Source organism: Euleptes europaea, chromosome 3, assembly GCF_029931775.1.
Source record: "Euleptes europaea isolate rEulEur1 chromosome 3, rEulEur1.hap1, whole genome shotgun sequence".
Taxonomy (NCBI): domain Eukaryota; kingdom Metazoa; phylum Chordata; class Lepidosauria; order Squamata; family Sphaerodactylidae; genus Euleptes; species Euleptes europaea.
Genome location: NC_079314.1, coordinates 71,800,490 through 71,820,961, shown reverse-complemented (window position 1 = coordinate 71,820,961; position 20,472 = coordinate 71,800,490). Strand labels below are relative to the sequence as shown.

General features: G+C 41.4%; 1 protein-coding gene across 1 annotated transcript in view; it reads right to left on the bottom strand.

The window, feature by feature from the left end:
- Positions 1 to 4,159: 4,159 nt before the first annotated feature.
- The window catches only part of RAP1B (RAP1B, member of RAS oncogene family), a 32,645-nt gene continuing 16,332 nt past the window's right edge, over positions 4,160 to 20,472 (bottom strand). The window contains exons 2-8 of the mRNA XM_056846017.1: positions 17,272 to 17,358; positions 14,233 to 14,301; positions 12,799 to 12,855; positions 10,759 to 10,899; positions 7,427 to 7,570; positions 6,562 to 6,677; positions 4,160 to 5,418 (exon numbers count right to left, since the gene is read on the bottom strand). Of these exons, the coding sequence (XP_056701995.1) occupies positions 6,591 to 6,677; positions 7,427 to 7,570; positions 10,759 to 10,899; positions 12,799 to 12,855; positions 14,233 to 14,301; positions 17,272 to 17,328 (555 nt within the window). The 5' untranslated portion in view covers positions 17,329 to 17,358 and the 3' untranslated portion in view covers positions 4,160 to 5,418; positions 6,562 to 6,590. The remainder of the gene's footprint in view (positions 5,419 to 6,561; positions 6,678 to 7,426; positions 7,571 to 10,758; positions 10,900 to 12,798; positions 12,856 to 14,232; positions 14,302 to 17,271; positions 17,359 to 20,472) is intronic.

Sequence of the window (20,472 nt, the reverse complement as noted above, 5' to 3'; positions counted from 1 at the left end):
GCTTGAGGACGACATGGGCACTTAAGTGCGCGTGCGCAAAGGAAGGAGTCAGGCGTTGGTAGCCTCGCCGCTGGGTTGCAGGTTATCTCCGGCGTGGAAGCGCAAAGTGAGTCTGTGGCTCGTCTTCGTCATGCGCAGTGGCCCCCCGGCCGAGCCATTGCGGCGTTGGAGCAAAGGAAGACGGCATCGCGGAGCCTTTGGAGCGCCGCCTACCGCGTAAGAGGGGCGTTTCCGGGCTCTGCCTCTTGCGGCGTCTGCCGTTGAGGGAAGTTTATCGCCTGAAGGTTAGAACAGGAAGAGGACACGCCCGCGTTAAATGTAGTGGGTCTGCCAATGAAGTTTCGTTTGGGATGTTGTAAAAATTCTTCCTTTGTGCACCGCCGTATTCGGAGAGAAGGGTTCGCTTTGTGACTGACGTCCCGTCAGCAGCGCGTCAACTGTGACTGTAACTGCAGCTATCTCCAATTCTCCATAAACCTCGGAGGGTTTTTTGTCGGAGGCGTGGATGAGACTCGCGCCGTGGAGTGGCACTTTCTAAGCGGCTTTTTCTATTACTTCCCATGAGTGTAAGGAAACGGTGAAATAATGCCAAGGCAAAGCCCCACTGAGAAGTGTTTTTAAGTCTATCAGCATCACATTTCAACCCTGCGTAACTGCGAGGCTTGCATACTCTTGAGCCCGGTATTCCCAAGTAGATGTACAGTCTTCTCAATCAATTGAAGTCAGTGGGCTTGGTGGTGAAAAACGCGGTCGAGTCGGAGCCGATTTATGGCGACATGGCAGGGTTTTCAAGGCAAGAGGGAAGCAGCGGGGTTTTTGCCATCCCTGGTCTTCCTTCCAAATATTAAGTAGGGCTGACCCTGCTTAACTTTCCAGATCTGACGAGATTGGGCCAGCCTGATCAGGGTGTCAGTGGGCTTACAAAACTATCCCTGCTTTGGGTGGTAATTTACTATTGCACGCACTACAAAACACATCCTCCCCCACCAATTCGCATAGGAAAGTTAATATATGAAACAGCTATCTAGACCAGCCTGCTCCTTTTCAAAGCAAGAAGAAATACAGCTACTGGCTTATTGCCTCAGTCCACCTTTTATGTATAGGCTACAGAGAAGGGGGAGTCTGCCCCTGGAATAGGCAGCAAACAATACATGTGAAACATTGCTGAAAAGAGCACCTCACCTATGGTGGGATTTGAATGGTGCTGGATTTTGGACCATTTGGTAAAATAAAACCAACAAAGTCCATTACACAAAATAACCCACTCCATGACTATCTTGCAGAAATGCAGATACCTTCTGTCTCCCACTGACAAAATTAAGAGCCTATTTCCCAGGTTTACTGTGGACATAATGTGCACAGCATGTACAACTGATGAAAAGCAAAGCCCATATTTAGCTAGCTCTCCAGGCAGGCTTGAGGTGTTTACCACTTAAGTGGGGAATGATTTTAGCATTTTGAAAAGTATGCATGGCTCTGATAGAAGTGTTCAGGCCAAGGCAGCAATCCAAGTTAAATAAGCATGCTTGGCAGGAACAGGAACACTCAACTTTGTGTTGGATTGTGACCCCATTTATACTGTCACACCAGTACTAAAGCAGTTTCTAACTAGTAACTGATAGATGCACCTTTGAGAAAATTTTAAAAAGATTGGCAAAATTTGCCCCCCAATTTTGAAACCTACAACATTTAGGTACTATATATTTTATAGGGGTATAGAGACATAGTCTAGTTTTTCCTATCACATAGAAATCCTGCCACTAACACAAATAGGGTAAGCCTTTCAGCCCTGAGAAAAATTAAAGGGGTAACAGAGCAGTACAATTCCCTCTTGAATTTTCCTTTCTTTCAAGGCCGATTAAAAGGTTCTTGTTTGAAAAGGGATGCAACTTTGTGGCTATTGCTGTGGCCTCAGTACTCCGTACTAATCAGTAGGGTCAAGAACAGCTGCTATGGTGATAATTAACTTCTACCATAACACTGTCTAGCAGCTGAGAATTACCCAAATAACAGTTTCTACAAATGCTTGAAAACAAATGCAGAGCCTCAGGAAAAGCATCACAACTACCCTCCAGATCAAAGCATGTCAGCAAGCAATAAATCTATATTGTTTAGATCTGGTTCCGAAAAACCAGGAAATACACACACACACACAAAACCCCCACACATACACTCCACAGGCATTAGATGAGGCCATCTGCTGATCATTATAATATGTCGCCATAATTCCACAAGTGAGGACTTAGAAAAAAAATACCCATTTTTGTGACAGCTTAGCATCCTGATCCTTGCAAACAGCTACCACTAGCCAGAATAAATGCAATTCAGTTTGTCACTTATATTCCTGCAAATCACATTTATATTTGTCAACTGCAACAGGCATCTGAGCAAGTGTATTTTATCTGTAAATTCCAGTTACAGCACTCTGAGAACTTCTCCCAACACTCTCCAAACTGTCATTGATTACACTAGTCCTTTTCTCACATGGCAGTTGGTACAATCTTTTCATGCTCAATTTTCTAAAAAAGCGGGGGCAGAGGACTGACTGTGTCACCATTCAAGTTTGTTCTATCATTTTTTAATTTGATCAGATGGCTCTATTAGCCACCTATACATTATTGCTAGCTTGCAGTCTGCCTTTGTTCAAAAGTTGACAAGCATATATCCTGTTGAGAGCCGAGGATCTAAAAAAACACTTAGAACATTAAGGGGAGGTTTTATACCACCATTTTCTCTACCTTGAGGAGTCTCAAAGCAGCTTACAACTGCATTCCCTCCTACTCCCCAAAAGAGAGCAGCAGGCTTCATCTGGAGGAGTGGGGAATCCAACTCAGTTCTCCAGACTACAGTCTGCTGTTCTTAACCACTACATCATGCTGGCTCTCCAGCATGCAGCACTAAAAGATTAGTGCAAAAACTGTGTTAAAAAGGTAGACGAGTGGACACAACAGTTTTCTACATTAAACGTTTTCTTCTACTTATTAAATCTCTAGCACCCAACCACTATGGTAATCTTCAGAGGCCCTGGAACCCAGGAAAGGGCCTTCTCAAGTCATGGCTTCAAAGCTCTAGAACTGTCTCCTGTCCTCTTCTGTTGCCATCTTCTGTCAGCAGATGAAGACTTTTTTTTTTTGCTTCATTTGGCATTTCCTCAGTGATCCCCTCCTTCCTGACCAATGCTTTAATTGCTATTGTTGTGTCTTTATATGTATTTTAACTGTTTTTAATTTGCTTTAATATGTATTGGGGTGATTGATTATAATTTTAAAATGTGATTTAATCATGTATGTTTTAAATTGTTAGCAGCCTTGGTGGCTGGCCTTTGTGAGGGCAGAAAGGCAGGATACAAATTTTAATAATAAATAATAAAAGCTGCTATACCTAGATGTTTTAAGTATGCCCCTTATCAGCAGCTCTATATAAAGTATAATCATGCATACTAGACAAATTGTAAAAACATTATTTTTGCTTTAGCCAAAGGTAACCTGGAATTACGAAACCATTCACCACCTGCCATAGTTCTACCAAATGGCACCGATGCAGATAAATGTGGTCCAGCATTCTTCACCACCGCATACTGCAGGAGAATCTCTAGTGCCCTTGTATTTAAGTGACACTTGCTTCAGCCTTGTTTAATGCTTGTAGCTCAGACTGGTATTCTCTGCACCTTAAACACAGACATTTTGAGCTGTGTAACAAAAATGGTTTCAATCTAAAACTAAACAGCTTCTCAGAATGAAACAGCTTCCTGCAGGATGCTTTTCAAACCCAAGTAGCTGTGAACAGAATGTAGCCCTAGGTGTCTTACAGTGTATCATACTCCTTAACCTGTTGGTGTATCCTTTTTAAAATGTACTTCTCTCCCTGTCACTCACCCCAAAACAAAACTACATTTACATTTGTTAAAAAATAAGCTTAAAATATCTAATGCTTGGATGCACTGTTCAGTTACCTGACACTGGAATGTTTAATACGTTATTACAGTGCTAGCAGTCTGTGGAGTGTGGTCACAATTACCAAGAACATGGGTTTAATTGACTTGACTTCTAAAGAAACATTCATACCAACAAAGCAGGTGACCCCAAGTTCTATTTCTCCAGAATTTACATGTTAACATCTTATTGCTAACCTCACTGAAATATTACACAAACACATTCAGTTACAGGAAGTTGTAATGCAAGCCCTTGCATGGCAATCCAAATTTATTGAACTACTGATGCTAAGTCATACAAAATTGCACCACTTTTAATTAAGGCTTTTAGTTTACATTTGGCCACCTCAAAGCAGTTGTAACATTAAGTTGGTCAATTTAAATACTGTGGCTCCCTGTTGGATTTTACACGCAATCTTTACACCCAAACGTTAATGCATACAAAGCAACAAGGCATTGTTAAATAAATCTGCAAAAAGGTAATTACTGCAACTTAGGCCCTGGGACCAATTACACATGATTAAAATTACTTCCCACATTCACATCCACAGTACTCGTCCACCATTTAACATCTCAACCAAAACATTACACATGTAAAACAATCACTAACAGGCAAAAATACTAAACCTGTATATTTGGTATTGCAAATACACTTATGCATGAGCAAGCAAGGGAATTCACAGTGAGAATCTACAGCTGCAGAAGCCCAAAAATGATTTACAAAAAATTGTTAAATCATTAAAAAATTGTTTTAAAATATACACTTCTTGTTGTAGACCCCCACTGTACACACAACTATAAACATTGTTCCCTATGTAAACAAGGAAAAGGAAACATACAATAAAAGGTTGAAAAATCTGGACATTTCCTTCCCAACAGATATTAAAGGCAATGTCTATAGTCAGACATCATACTGAAAGGACTCATTTTAAAGACTAGATCACTGTCTCCACAGGTTTTTTTATCCTAAAATTAAAAAACTATATAGCTGTTGAGTTAATCAAAGCGCTTTTGTACAATACAATGATGATCCTGTATTTCTTTTAAAAAAGTTACAATAAGCTACAAATACCGATGAAGCAAAGTTATCTGGAGTAGTCTATATAGGAGCTCTTTGGACTTTCTTTTATTATGCTAAAATAGTGGTGCTTTTAGGATTTACATTATTGTACTCTCCAATAGGAAGTATGGGGTTTGTTGCAGTATACAGTACAGTTTTCATACATGTACAACATTGGTGGATGAACAATGTCTCTTATCAGTAATACTGGATGTAGGCTCTGGTTTTACCAGTTGCATACACATAGATTATTTATAAGTAAAAATCTCTCGTGATACTGGAAAGTGATTAGAATGTGCAAACTGATGTAGTAGCTGTCATCCATTTCATAAAGGGTACCACCACAGGAAAGTCCATTTTAAGATGTTGGTAGGTTTAATAAAGTTGGAATGCTGGCACTGTTGTAGTCGGCAACAGTTCTTCAGACCTGGAACAAGGATAAAATAGATATTTAGTGCTTAACATTCATCTAAGCAATGAAAGTGAAACATTTTTTTATTAAAGAATGTTTCATATAACATGTTGTATATTTCCTCTTATGACCTAATGCTTGTTTTGTCTAACTTATTTTTACCAATGGACAAATGATTCTAATGTAAGACTGAAGGCCTGGTGGCCCACAGCTCTTGAGAATTTAAATATAAATCAACCATCAACATGCATCTGTTTTCTCTTGACTTCCATTAGTCAGCTAAAAACTTTGCCCCCCAAAATTCAAGTTTATTTACAGATGCACCAACAGGAAATTTACGGATAAGCAGTAAATTAGCAGAATGGAACAGAATGTGAAGGGAGTGAAATATAGGTTGAACCAAAGTAAACAGAATATGGAAAGATTGCATAGGAAGCAAAAAAGACAAGGACTGAAGAGCCCAGAAGAAACACTGGAAGCACCGTGGATTTGAGGTATGCAGTGGCAATGAATAGCAGCTGAGTAGAAAAGGGTTTTCTATTTTAGGGGAGACAGTGAAATTCTAATATGCATGAGCCAATAATTCTTAATCCAAGGCAGAAATGTTTAATCCAATGCAGAGCCAATACTGAGTTACAGCTGGCAAACAGATTCAATGTTACTTTTACTGTATTTCAGAGCATTTACTGAAAACTAAATTTCAAATATGCAAGCTTGGCACAGTAGAAGTCTTGGCTGTTAATAATGGTAGGCACAATTTTTATAGCAACTTGTCAAATTAAATAACAAAAAAATACTGTTTCTCCTTATTCCCCCATCTTCCAGTACACCTAATGGTGGAATATAGAAAGCCTCACTTCAGATCCTACACCAAATATGGGACCACTTTTATTCATCAACATTTTACAACTAAATCTAATGAAGGAATCTGCAACATCTGTCATCAACAGCCAACTTGATGAGTAAAAGGAGAGATGCCATCACCAACATGCCAACAGATGCTGTTTCAGTGTCTCAGTTTCTAGGGTGGAAATCTGGTAGGCAACTCTATATAGGGAAAGAATACAATCTAGGACCTTCAACCAGTTAAGACTGTCAGCAGACTGATGTGTTTGTATTGATTTTTAGCTAGTAATCAGTAGTCTCTGCATATTTTACCTGGCTCAGTGCTACAGTACACACATGTATTAAAGTAGCTGACATGATGACTTTTTGCGTGCTTTTCCAGGCACAGGAGTTTTTCTGTTAATTTGCCGCACAAGGTCATAAAAGATCTGTAAGAAGAGAATTTGCTTTATATATGCAATGTTTTTCAAAGAGTTTAGTCATTCGCAGCACTTCATTATGTTTTTCAACATTAAAATATAAATACCACTGCATATTTTTTGCATCTCAAAAGCATTAAATTTAGTAATGCCTAAATTCTACTTCTCAGTTTTTAAACTGAAAAATTATTTAAGTAGAGCAGGAGGAGCTCATGGATAGCTCAAATAGCCAACTAACAGATGACTTCAAAGCAATAGGTAGAAAAAAAGTGCTAATTGCACAAGTGGCACTAAACAGGTACAAGTCCTAATCCAGTTCATTGTTACATTGGGTATGAAACTGAACTGGTTTTTACTCTGTTTTCTGAAGCAAAACCCAAAGTGGCAACTCACCAACCACAACCACAAAAAGAGAAAGGCCACCACTTTAAGCTTGGCATTAAAACAGGACGAAGTTAGTGTTTGTTATACAGCTCCCTCCTCTTTCTTCAAGAGCTCAGAGCAGCTTATTTGTGTTTCCCAGACTACATGCCAGTTGTTGAAATCAATAGGCTATATCAATAATGACTGACATTTGGATCTTATTGATTTCCTCAGAGCTCTGGTGCAAATAATTTTTTTCCTGGCTCAAAGAACACATGTTTAATTACTAGAAGAACAGCATGGCTGCTAAAATTCACAAAAACTGTTGACAGTACTGATGTGGCCGGATGTGGATAAAATAAGTACATTTAAAGATTCAAAGTGATTAGCGGTACCTCATTAACATTTATCTTTGATTTTGCAGAAGACTCTAAGAATGCACAATTATTCCATTGTCTTGCTAAGTTCTGTCCTTGTTCTTTTCCCACAACTCTTTCATCTTCCAAATCGCACTTGTTGCCAACCAAAATCATTGGTACCTAAAATGATAAATTTATGTTTACACTTGAAATGTTTCAAATATACATTGAACAAGCAGTCATTGGAGACCTTAGGAAGTCATTACTAGAATTAGCCAGTCAAACACAAGTTTTTATATTTGGAGGCTGAAACAGCAACTGGAATTTGACGGGTATAAAAATGAGTCGGAATTGTAGGGAAAGCATCTAAATTCATAATGAAATTTAAAAATAACTGCTATATGCTCTAACATGGCCATTAAATAATGGTTTAGATTTAAAATTCTAAACGCTAACTTCACTGAGCATAGCATAGAACAATGACAATGTGGTTGAAATAGCTCACTCATATCCATGACACAAGGTAGGTGTTGAGGTGGAAGAGGAAAAGAATGAGAGCGGAGGGGGACAAGGTATAGGGAACTCTTCCCTGGGTTAGCAAGATAATAATAAGATCTTAATAGTGTTTATACGGTTAAACAACCATTACTTCTGCACCAGATTTGAAAACTAGGTGCTGAGATACTTCAACTGCCAAACTAAAACCATACAACTTTTATTTGCTACTTCTTACATAGTATGATTTTCATTTGTTTTTTCAAGATTCTATGCTGAAGATCCATCCAATTCTTATGATACAGCACATTTAGGTTAATCTTGTGGAAACAGGGCTTCCAAATATCCCAGAGGACTGGTGGTCCAATTCATAATATAGTCCACATTTAGATGAAAATAGTTCCTGAAAGCAGCAGCCTGTGTTTACTACATACCAAAACTTATTTACCACCTAGTTCCGTGTTGGCGAACCTATGGCACGCGTGCCACTTCCGGCACGCGTAGCTCTCTCTGCCGGCACACGTGGTTCCTCCAAGCCGCTGGCCTTTCTGGCTCTGCCCCGCCCCGAATGGGGGAGGCTGTAGCCCACGATGGGGAACCTCCGACATCATTGGCGGTGGCCCCCGGACTCTCCCACAGAAGCAGCCGCCATTGCCGCCGCGGGAGGGAGCGTGCGTGGCCGGCCAAACAGGTGGGAGAGCAGGGAACAGAAGCCGGGCGCCCACACTCGGCATGGCCGGCGGCTTCTCTGGCCCCCTCTGGGCCTGTGCGGGCGGAGGGGCGTGGCTGGCCGGTGGGCGCGAAGGAGGCGCCCTCTGCCCCACCCCGCTCGCCTCTCACAAGCCTGCCGCTGCCGCGCTCCACCGCCGCATCCCCCCCTCGGGGCAGGCAGGCAAGCTGGGTGGGAGATCCCCTCCGGGCGGGGGGCTTAGGGGCCTGGGCAAGCCAGGCAGGCAGAGAGGGGCGCTGAGCTAGGCTGGGCTCCCTCCCTCCTTCCCGCCGCGCCAGACGGGCCTCCTTTCCATCGGAGCTCCACTCTGAAAGGGGTGGGAGGAGGCGGTGGCGGCGAGGCCCAGCCGGGTGGGCGGGGGATCCTCCTCCTCCTCCTGCTGCTCGCCCCTGGCACGTGGGAGGTGTCCATAGTTAAAGGGCGCATCAGCAGGGCTGGTGGCTGGTGAGCCGCAGGGCAGGAAGTCAGGCGGAGGCTCTGGGGCGCCTCCCTCCCCTCCCTCCCTCCCTGGCGGCGGGCCCGGCTAGGTGGGGGCAGCTGTCAGCGGGGCAGGATTTTTTTCTTTTTTCTTTTGCCTTCTTGTCCCCCTTCCCTTCTTCCCCCTTCGCAGCTGGTGCCTGATTGGGGAAGGCTTCTGGGCCCTTGTCCATTCCCCCCTTTCCCCCCTTCTCCCCTTCCGTGCCTTCCTGCGCACCGCCCAGCTGGCTGGTGAGCCTGAGCCACACCGCCGCATAGTTGGCCTTCCTTGGGCTGCTCTGCCTCTCCTGCCCCTTCACCCTTCCTCTCCCAGCTCCTTCTCCCTCACCCAGGACCTGCCCCAGCCCTCCATGGGTGTGTAGGAGCGGGGCAGGACACCGAGCCTCCGCGGGTAGGGAAGGGTCTCCCGGTGCCCCGTGCGCTGCGGGCTGTTCTGCGTGTTCCCCCCCACTTCTAGGCTGCGGGCTGAGGGAGGAGGCAGGGGCCGTGTGTGTTAGAGAGAGAGAGAAAGAGAGAGAGAGAGAGAAAGCAGGAAGGCTTTTCTGTCTCTGGCCATTCAAGCATGGGAGGTTTTGCCTTAGATTTGCCACTCTGTAGATGCACATTTTCCCTATCCAAATTCTCAAAATTCAGTAAGTCCCCATGCAGAGTTTTGAGAATCCAGATGGGGAAAATGTGCATCTGGAGAGTGGCAAATCCAAGGCAAAACCTCCCATGCATAACTGGCCTCTTTCTTTCTCTGTCTCCCTCTGTCCTTTTCTTTCCCTACTTTTCTTTCTATCCCTCGCTCCATTTCTTTCTCCCTTTCTCTCTCTTTTTCTTTCTTTCTTTCTCTCCTTCCCTTCCCCCCTCCCTTCCCTTCTTTCCGTCCTTCCTTCCTTCTTTCCCTCCAGCGGCTTCTCCGGCACCCTCTGGGTCTGTGCGGGCGGAGGGGCGTGCAGTCCTATTCCACCTTTGAAGTGCCCACAAGTCATCCTCTAAACACCTTTCCATTTGTCTTGATATGTAGAGAAAACACTAAGGAACTAGTTGCCAATCTCCAGGTACTAGCTGGAGATCTCCTGCTATTACAAGTGATCTCCAACCAATAGAGATCAGTTCCCCTCGAAAAAATTGCCACTTTGGCAATTGGACTCTATGGCACTGAAGTCCTTCCCCAAAGCCCGCCCTCCTCAGGCGCCACCCCAAAAACCTCCCACTCATGGCGAAGAGGAACTTGGCAATCCTAGCCTCTCCCTCTGGGCCCCCTCTGGGGGTGGTATTCAGGTTAAATTGCCGCATTGGCACTCGGCAATAAATAAGTAGGTTTTCGGTTGCAGTTTGGGCACTCGGTCTCTAAAAGGTTCGCCATCACTGACCTAGTTGGACCGCCTATGCTGGTGTCACCAAGAATGATGATTCTGAACAGCATTCTTATCCTAGCAAGCATGACTTGATGGTGAAGAATTAAAGACAAACACCCTCACTGGAAACTACTATGTTAATGGTCTTGAACCTTTCTCAAGAAACTAGCAACCGAGTCTGCATATAATTTTTAGCAGCTAGCTGATATTTGCAAAAATATCATCAAAAATTTGTGAACATAAATTGCTAAATATAAAAATTGTTTTCAGTAAGAGAATGGAAAGCCTGGTTTTTACAAAGGGAACCTCCATTAGCTACTTACATCATCAGTGTCTTTGACTCGAAGTATCTGTTCTCTTAGATCCTGCAAATCATTAAATGTGGACTGTGCAGTGATGGAATATACTAAAGCAAACCCTTGGCCATTCTTCATGTAGAGGTCTCTCATGGCTGTAAACTGCTCCTATAAATGCAAAGACAGAACTCTGTTAGCAAGCCAATGTTCTAACAAAAGCAAACAAACTTATACAGGTATGACACCCAATTACAGAGCCAACATTTTTCCTAGTAACTTCCTTAGGACTCTAAACATGGGCTGCCCCGACATGTAGAGAATCTATTGACACTTGTTCAGAAAAGACTGCAAGGGCTGTTTCAAGTATAAAATTTGCATGGAAATTGAGACTGTAGCAAGTGATATAAGCTACTGTCTTTAATCAGCCACATAAATTACTTATTCACCACCAGTCCTGCATAGTCTATTATATAAGATATATGTTTTAATGAAAGTAAAAAAAGGTAAAGGTCCCCTGTGCAAGCACCGGGTCATTCCTGACTCATGGCGTGACGTCACATCCTAATGTTTCCTAGGCAGAGTTTGTTTATGGGTGGTTTGCCAGTGCCTTCTCCAGTCATCTTCCCTTTACCCCCAGCAAGCTGGGTACTCATTTTACCGACCTCGGAAGGATGGAAGGCTGAGTCAACCTTGAGACGGCTACCTGAAACCAACTTCTGTCGGGATCGAACTCAGGTCGTGAGCAGAGCTTGGACTGCAGTGCTGCAGCTTACCACTCTGTGCCACGGGGCTCCTTTAATGAAAGTACTTGTCCACAAAAAGAAGCTGGCAAATGGATGTGTGTTCTTGAAAAGAGAACGCTTAGCACCAAACCTATGTCTACAATTTCACTTTGCAAAACAAATGGATAGTTGTGGATCCTAATATTACAGAAGGCCACTTGAAGAGGGTTGGTGCTTTTGCTCACTTTTTCTTCTTGTTTATAGCATCCCCGCATGTGAACACAATGAAACAGGCTCTGAATTTGTTGACACATAAAAATACTATGCATTATTTTGTTTAGAAAAAAGTTAACTTTACCCATCACTCTTCATTCTAATTCATGTTCTAATCAGTGGCTTGGATACTGTACATTTCCTCCTCTCCCTCCCTGATAAAGCCTCAAATGTCCTCCCAATGCTGCTCCCCAAGAACCCTCAAAAACAATGGGGGATAGAGCAACAAGGTGGAAATACAGAAAAATCACACCCTCATAAGTGGAAATCTTCCATAGCCCCCAACCCAATCAGTGTTTTATCCAGTCACTGATGATTTTTAAGGTAGCTAAAGAAGGCCCAACCTACTCATGTACCAAAGATGTCGCGGAAGATTAACAATGCATGGGTAATAAATGCAAGCATTAATAAATATACAGTGATTTGCATGGGACAAAATGTCAAAAGAGGTCTGATTTGGTTGTGACTACTCCAGTAAAAAACTGGGGCTGTAGTAGAAAGCTCACTGAAAATGTCAACTCCATGTGCAGCTACCACAAAAAAGACAAACTCTACTGAAAATAAAATGGCAAGTATCATAATGCTGTTTTATAAATATACAGAACAGCAACATTTAGAATACCAACAGAGTAGACAGATGCAGAGATCAGCCTTTTTAATTCTCCCCTCATGCATGAAACTGTGTAGCTTGGGGTGTACAGAATCATTCCCGTATGAATGAAAGCCTACCACATCCTCAAGATGCCTGTTGGTACAAAGCACGGCATTTTATTTAAAGGACTGAACAGAAAGAAGGTGGTGTGATTTTGTCCATCTTTCAAACTTGTACAGTTCTCTACAAGTCACATTTCCATTCTCTCATTCCATCTTCCTTCACTACTTACCAATGATTTCATTTGTACGTTTCTGTCTAACAGCTGCTGGGGAGGAGTTCAATTTATTTGTGGTTTGGTGTAAAGATTGGTACCATATTAACTCTCTGGGAGATAGACGAAACTCTACAATAATATTCTGAATTCCAAACTATTCGACATTTATATATAGACAAGATGGTTTACTTAGCTTTACATACCGTTCCTGCTGTATCTAAGATTTCAAGCATACATTGTTGTGCATCTACTTCAACTTGCTGTCAAAAGAACAAAAGTAAAATTTTTGTTGGAGTATACATAATGAGACTTCAAAACACTCAATTGCTTGCCTTTACAAGTTATAGCCACAATGCACAAGTTTTGTCCCTTACCATATTCAAAGCAGTTGGCAGGCTGAAAAAGAGTTTATAAGAGTTTATAATAAAACAGCAAAATAGTTCATTTTGCTTGGTTCAGGGATTATTTGTGGCAAGAATTTTACACTCATCTGGAGGGGAGAGGAAGCACAGGAAGATCAAGATAACAGTGACAAAAATAGTGCTTGTTATCATCACTCGCAGTCATTCCCAATTGTAGCCTGCCACTGGCTTATGGTCTTAACATGGGCAAGACCTGAAGAAATGTGTCTTCACTTGCTTTCTCTCAGTTAAGGCAGCTGTTGCTAGAACTGCAAAAGCTGGAGGTCACCCAAATCCTGATCAGCCAATGCCTCTTCGGCACTCCTCTCTCTCTCTCTTCATCCCCTATCCTCACCCCCTTATACAGCTCTGCACTTTTCCCCAAAGGCTTCTTTAGCCCAGACAAGGGGGAGGGGGGGCTGGGGATTTCTTCTACCTATCTTTCCCCAAATTCCTGTGTTTTATTTCCTCAAAACTCCATGCCACTTCACCTACCTACTGCTTCGAACCTCTTCTTTCCACTTAACTTCCAGAGCCAATCTAACCTTTTCCTTCATCTTACAAAACTGGGCTGCATGCAAACATTAACTGCAAGCAGCTTCATTCTCTCAGCAGAGCATTCATGAACATTCCATAATCACATTGACCGTCAGTCACTGCCACAGGCTTCAATTATAACACAAAATAACAGTAAAAGGTAACTACTGCTTGCTATCCAATACTTTCTATCTCCCATGATACCGTAGGAATTAATTTTTGGCCAAAACGTGGGATACAAATGTAATCACATTCTTCCTTCAGGAAGGCTTAGGACAGCTAACATAGTACTGCTAGCAGCTTTCCATCCTCATACTAAACTGGTCCACACCCACTTAACCGCAACAATGCTAAATCAGGCAGCTCCCAGAATGTACCTTGGAAGTGATAGTTTCTTAGACCTGATAGACTGCTGTGTGAGCAGCAGTGCTCAAGCTAGTCACACTGCCTTACTCTGCCTTGAGAAACTGCACCAAGTTTCTAGACAGCCCAGGAAGAGACTCATTCTCTGTAAGGAAAACAAGGATCCCCTTCCCATGCTGCAGCCACCCAAGAAAATGGGGGAGGTACTTGCAGGGACCTAAACACTGCAGTTTCACTGCTGTCTCACCAGTGGGCTTGGGTAACAGGAGTCTACTCTGTATTACATTACCAAATATGCCGTTCAATTAAAAGTACCCTTTTCCGCTGTTCACATACCTTTCTGTAGGAATCTTCTATCGTAGGATCGTATTTTTCAACAAATATTCCTTGAACAAACTGTACTGTCTACAACAAAAATATGTATACATTCACACAGTTTATACACAATTATATTTAACAAGTTTCCCTACTAAAAATAGCTTGGACAGTTCACTATAGCTATTGGGAAATAAAGGTGTTTTTAGGTTGCTTTCTGGGTATACATTAGCTTCTTCATTGGTATGGCCTACCAATTTAGATATAAGACCTATATTAATTATTAACTACATTTCAGAGAGAAACCTTCACAGGTTAAGAATAAACTTAACGTGGTATGAATTCCATCTCTCACTATGGCTAACTCAGAGAATGCTACTAACAGCCACAACCCTCTTCCACGAGGTATTTAAGTCTGTGGCGCACCTTTACATTACTATACCATGTTTAGGGCAGAAGGATAGAAGACTAAAGAGGAGAGGTGGTACTGGTTTCTGTACAGAGGGATGCATCTCTAACAGAAAATTTAAGCAACTACTATAAGTGTGAATATCATCTTATTGTAGATAGGTGATAGTTGTGCTCCGTCTACATGAATATTTACTAGCATTATACCACACAATTTTATGCTCTGATTTTACATACTGTGACGCTTACAGCAATTTTTTGTGCCAGTGTGAGATCCAGTCAACAATATTGGAAGCCACAAGCAAATGCAGACATTCCCCACATCCTGCTTTTGACACCTGGAAATATTATTCCTGTAGTTGTTGGGCCTGTGTGGACTAACAGCTGAATGGGTTGGGGGCGCAGTGAGGAAGGGCAAGGCAGCAAATCCCCCCCTCCTTCCCCTTGAACACATGAAGCTGCCTTATACTGAATCAGACCCTTGGTCCATCAAACTCAGTATTGTTGACTCAGACCAGCAGTGGCTCTCCAGGGTCTTTCACATCACCTACTTGCCTAGACCCTTTAACTGGAGATGCTGGGATAGAACCTGGGACCTTCTGCATGATGCTCTACTATTGAACCACAGCCCCTTTTCTTCCTTAGCAGTGCTCTGCTGATGCAAGATGGGTGTGATTTCACCCACTTCTACCTCTGCACTGTACCCCCCCCCCAAACCCACAGTTTTTGCCCATGAGTCCTGCAATTCCAGGAATATTTCCAGGGGTCAGAAGAGAATAAGAGGAAACTCCACATCTGTTCTATCAGTGGTTTGCTAGAACCATCCCTATGTCTCCCTTCAACAACATTTTATTTAGCAACAGGTTATATAACAGATTCCTGCCCTTGGACATTTTATATCATTGTATGCTGTTGCTTTATGATGATTTTATTCTCATGAGGAAATGAAGACAGGTAGATTACCAGACAAGCTGAGATGTCTAATTATGTCTCTACAGAGACAATATTAATGTTTCCCTAATTTGTTTTTCTACAAAAGTGAGATGTACTAATGCACATTTTGTGCACTCTACTATAAATAGCATATGCAGTTCATGAGTATTTACTTTCTAAATATCCTAGTCCCATGCTGAGGACATACTCAACAGGCTACAGTGGTTTCCTCAGCACAGCCTGATTTCTGAGACCTACTCTTCGACACTGAAACCACCAAGTAGACTGGGACAGATCTGACACTTCAGCAAAATCTCTTTAAAAGGAGGAGAAGGGGTTTATAATGCAAAACATACAAAATCTGTCTAGATTAAACAGACTCCTACCCAAAGCAACACTGTATCACAATTTGTAAGAAACCACAAACCATATTTAATTAACATTTGTTTAGTTTATGGTGGTTGCAGGCCAAGGGAGACAGGAAGAGAATACCAAGACATTTACAAGTTGAATCCCAGTTAATTCCTTCCTACCGAGTAGGAAAGCTACGAATAATGCCACTGCAACATCCACTATGAAAGCAGCCATGATTCAAGTTTAAGAGATCTGGTTTAATTTTTTTAAAATCCAGACTCCAAGTTCTATTTGCTTTTATGATGTGCTGAATATCTGATTCATTCATTGAAAATCAAATTTCTGAATTTTGTCCATAGCTAAAGATCACCTGAAACAGCTTGTGTTTCAAAAGAGAAGGTGTGATTTTTACCCAAGTGCCCACAGCCAACATATATTTCTTCAGAAACCCCACCATGCACAGCTGCTATTAATCTTTTTTGGAGGGGTGGGGCTAGAAATGAGAAAAGTGGATTGATAGTATTTAAAATAAAGACCAGCATTTATTCATTGATGAATTTTAATGAGTTGCAGACTTTAAGTTGTACTCTCGTTTATGAACACATGGTTAAGTTTGAATTAATTCAAATGTGTTTTTTTTAAAGGATCCAAGAGCTATAATAGACATCTACTGGTATCTGATATATAAAGGTAAAGGAGTCTCCTTGGCAAGCATTGGGTCATTACTGGCCCATTGGGTGATGTCACATCATGATGTTTACTAGGCAGACTATGTTTACAGGGTGATTTGCCATTGCCTTCCCCAGTTGTCTAAACTTTACCCCCAGCAAGCTGGGTACTCATTTTACCAACCTCAGAAGGAAGAAAGGCTGAGTCAACCTTGAGCCAGCTACCTGAAACCAACTTCTGTTGGGATCGAACTCAGGTTGTAAGCAGAGCTTTGACTGCAGTACTGCAGCTTACTACTCTATCTGATATATAGATAAATGGAATATTTACTGCAACATCCACACTGTTGTTAAACCTTAGGTAGGTAAACAAAAATAGTAAAAATAAGTGATTTTAAAAAATATAACATTTCATTTACGGTATGTATTATATATACACAGCTTCCTTCTGACATATTTCCTTTTACATACTGGCCTTTAATAGTACTTCACTGAAAGATACTATTTCTTTAACTACCTTCTTCAATTACATGCTACTGCTTTGATTTAAGCCTGCTAAACATTCAAGAAAAAAAGGACCTGGGAACTTTGCAGCACATAGATGTAGTCAGAAACAGCCAGAACTCTCTCCAAGTCAGCTAGGAGATATCAATTTTACACATTCCATTTTATTCATAAGACACCAAGCACTACTTACCAAAGCAGATTTCCCAACACCTCCTGAACCAAGAACTACTAGCTTATATTCACGCATGGTGGAAGTGTTGAGTCAACCCTTCAATACCTACAATGCAAAAGAACAAACCATATTGTAGTAAAGTATGTCTCCATGTTTGGTTGATTAACTTTGTTCTAAAATAATACAGAATGTAACTTGTTCATACATTCCACTAAATGATTTTAAAGTATACTTCTGTTCAAGAATGCCCCAGAAGATACCTCAGAAGGGTATCTGAAGAAGTGAGCTGTGGCTCACAAAAGCTTATACCCTGCCAGAAATTTTGTTAGTCTAAGGTGCTACTGGACTCTTGCTCTTTTCTGCTGCTATAGACAGACTAACACTGCTACCCATCGTGATCTATAGCCAAAATATTTAAGTTACTTGTGTGGATAATCAGTTGTTAAATGCAAACATGCAAGTATGAAGTACTTGTGGTTCCACCTTCCTCTTAGCAAAAGCATGTTTGATCTATTAGAAATATACGATTTAATGACAGGCTGATACACACCATCATGAAACTGAAATTGGCACATCTGAAGGAATGCCTTGCGCCATACCTCCTGTGATCTTAAGATCTTCAGGAGATAGCTTTGCTCTTTGACATATATGTGCTGATGCAGGGCCTTCTTCATCATGGGGCCCTCTGTGAAAACTCCCTACCTCAGAAAACTCATTTAGCTGGTTCACTGATAAATTTTTAACTATCTTTTAAGTTCACGAATTCTTTATGCAATCAAATAACAACTGTAGATTGTAATTCTGCTTTCAGCTGTTCATATTTCACTCGCTGCTGTAAAATTATTTTTAATCAATTTAATGCATTTGTTTATTATTTAACTACCACAAGCTACCATGAGGGACTAAAATAAATGGCAGCTGAGATATTGATTATACTTTACAATGTTATTTTCATGAACCTTGATTGGTTTTGGATCATGAACTTTTTAATATATTTAAGGCACTGTAAAAGTATTTTCCCATGAAGCAACAGAATATGAAAAGACTTTTTAAATATATGATTACATATTCTGCTGTTAGATGGGAAAATCCTTTCAGTGAAAGATTAAAAATTCTCTACCTTAAAAGCCTATCCAGGCGTTAACCTTGACCTGTCAAAATAAGTGTAGCAAACAGCCAAGAAGTTTCCAGACAATTTTTATTTAAGCTATAGATCTTATACTATATAATCTTCTCTCATGGACGTGTAGCTGTCAAGTGAAAAAAAAAATCAACATAGCCTACAATTAATTCTCCTTTTTCATGGTTACTCAGTGAAATATGGCAGCGGTCATATTTTGTGAGCAGAAACTTAGTAATAAAGCTGAATCATTCTCAGTGCTTTGGGTTCAACTCTGATGGTTTAACAAAGACAGGCAAACATTACAATAGTAGTATGGGATTTTGCCCCAACACAATGAATATTTAATTTCTTAGATGCACCACCATAATTCCCAAATTTAAATAATATCCCAGTACTCCTCCTTTAAGTACAAATAAAACTGATCACAGTCAGCTGTTTAAGCAAGTAACAGACACAACAATGTTTAATATGGATGTCTAAAAGGGGGATTGTAAAAGCTGGCACTTAGAGAAGATTACAGTTACACACTTCAGAGTTAAGACTGTCATTTCTCTTGAAAACAGTGAAGCATTAGTCATATTTCAACAGCAACAGCTGGGCATCAGGAACCGAGAGATGGCTGATAATGTGGAGTTCTAGCCTTAGCAGAAAACAGGCAGGGGTGTGCTTTTGAGCAGTTCTCACATCTACTGAATTGTCACAGCTACTTCACAAGTTAAACACAGTGGAAAACAGGCCTGCTATTATGTCAACATTTGGTAGAGGCTTAAAGATCATTCTGGTTCTTTGATGCATCTACCTTTATAGTGCCAGAAATTGGCAGAAAGGGAGACACTGGCTTTATCTATGCACATAACAAGATGAAATAATGAACGGGCAGTATTTTAGACTAAAAGTGAAGGAATACTATTTTTCAATGTTCTTCCATACTTTAATAAAAAAACTCTCCAAATGGTTAACTAGTATGTCACCCATCCCTTTCCCTGCTGCGCTACTTTTCTTTAACAGGGAATTTAAAATACACACATGCAAAAGGGAGTCTTTAAACATAGTATCTGTCATTTGCAGCCTTTTCTGCTGTAATCCAAACTCTACCACTTTATCCTGCAGCATCACAGAAAACATTTTTAAATACATGCCACATTATGCTATGTGGTCTCACCCATCACTGCAATGTATTCCCTAAATCAGTAATGCTAACTCAAGATACCCGATAAGAGTAAAAGCACAGCTACTCCAACACAGTACCTTTATTGAAACTTTGCTACACAGGACCTTTCACTCTCAAAGTGCAGTTTGACTACAGCATGCAGAATAATAGAAATTGATCCTAACCATGTTTTTGAACCCTCCCTCCCCTGATTATCACTGATTGCCCTCTGCTCCTCCAGACCGCCATGTTATTCCCGCAGTCCATTGATGCCTGAAGTATAATATTGGGGGTGGGAAGACATTAGCAGGAGACAGAAAATTTGAGTCCACAAGTGCACTTGCGCTAGATGATGTACTCCCCCCACCGGCCCAGGCAGCCTGCGGTCTTGTGTCTCAGCCTAAACAACAGATCTTAAAATTTACTCTATTATTGGAAAATATGAAACCCATTTGTAGATTGTAGCCAAAGGGAGCAGTAAGCCACCTTTGGTTTGACCCATTCTTTTGACTTCTCCCAATGTGGCTTGCAGCTCTGACGTAAGAAGCAGAAATTCAGTAGTGCCTCAATGATTCAGAGTTGTTGAAACATTAATACAGGACAGATGGCAAAAAGGGTGACCAACAGAATGCAGACAGAACCCATGGAAAAGATGCCCCCCCCCCCGCTTGTAATAATTATACTGGAAAGAAAGTAGCATTTAATACTCTACAAGTTGCAAATCACTACTGAATTGCTTTTATCCAGTGCATCCACTAAGCTTTCTCTAACACACATGGTCATCTCCCATATTATTTCCCCAAAAATGCTAAGCTAAAGATAGTAATTGACCCAATTCATCTACAGACTTCAGGGCCAAGCAGAGATTTGAAACTGGGCCTTGCCAGCCCTGGCCAAATGAACTAACCAGTACACCACACTGCCTGTGATCCGAGAGGATCCCTAC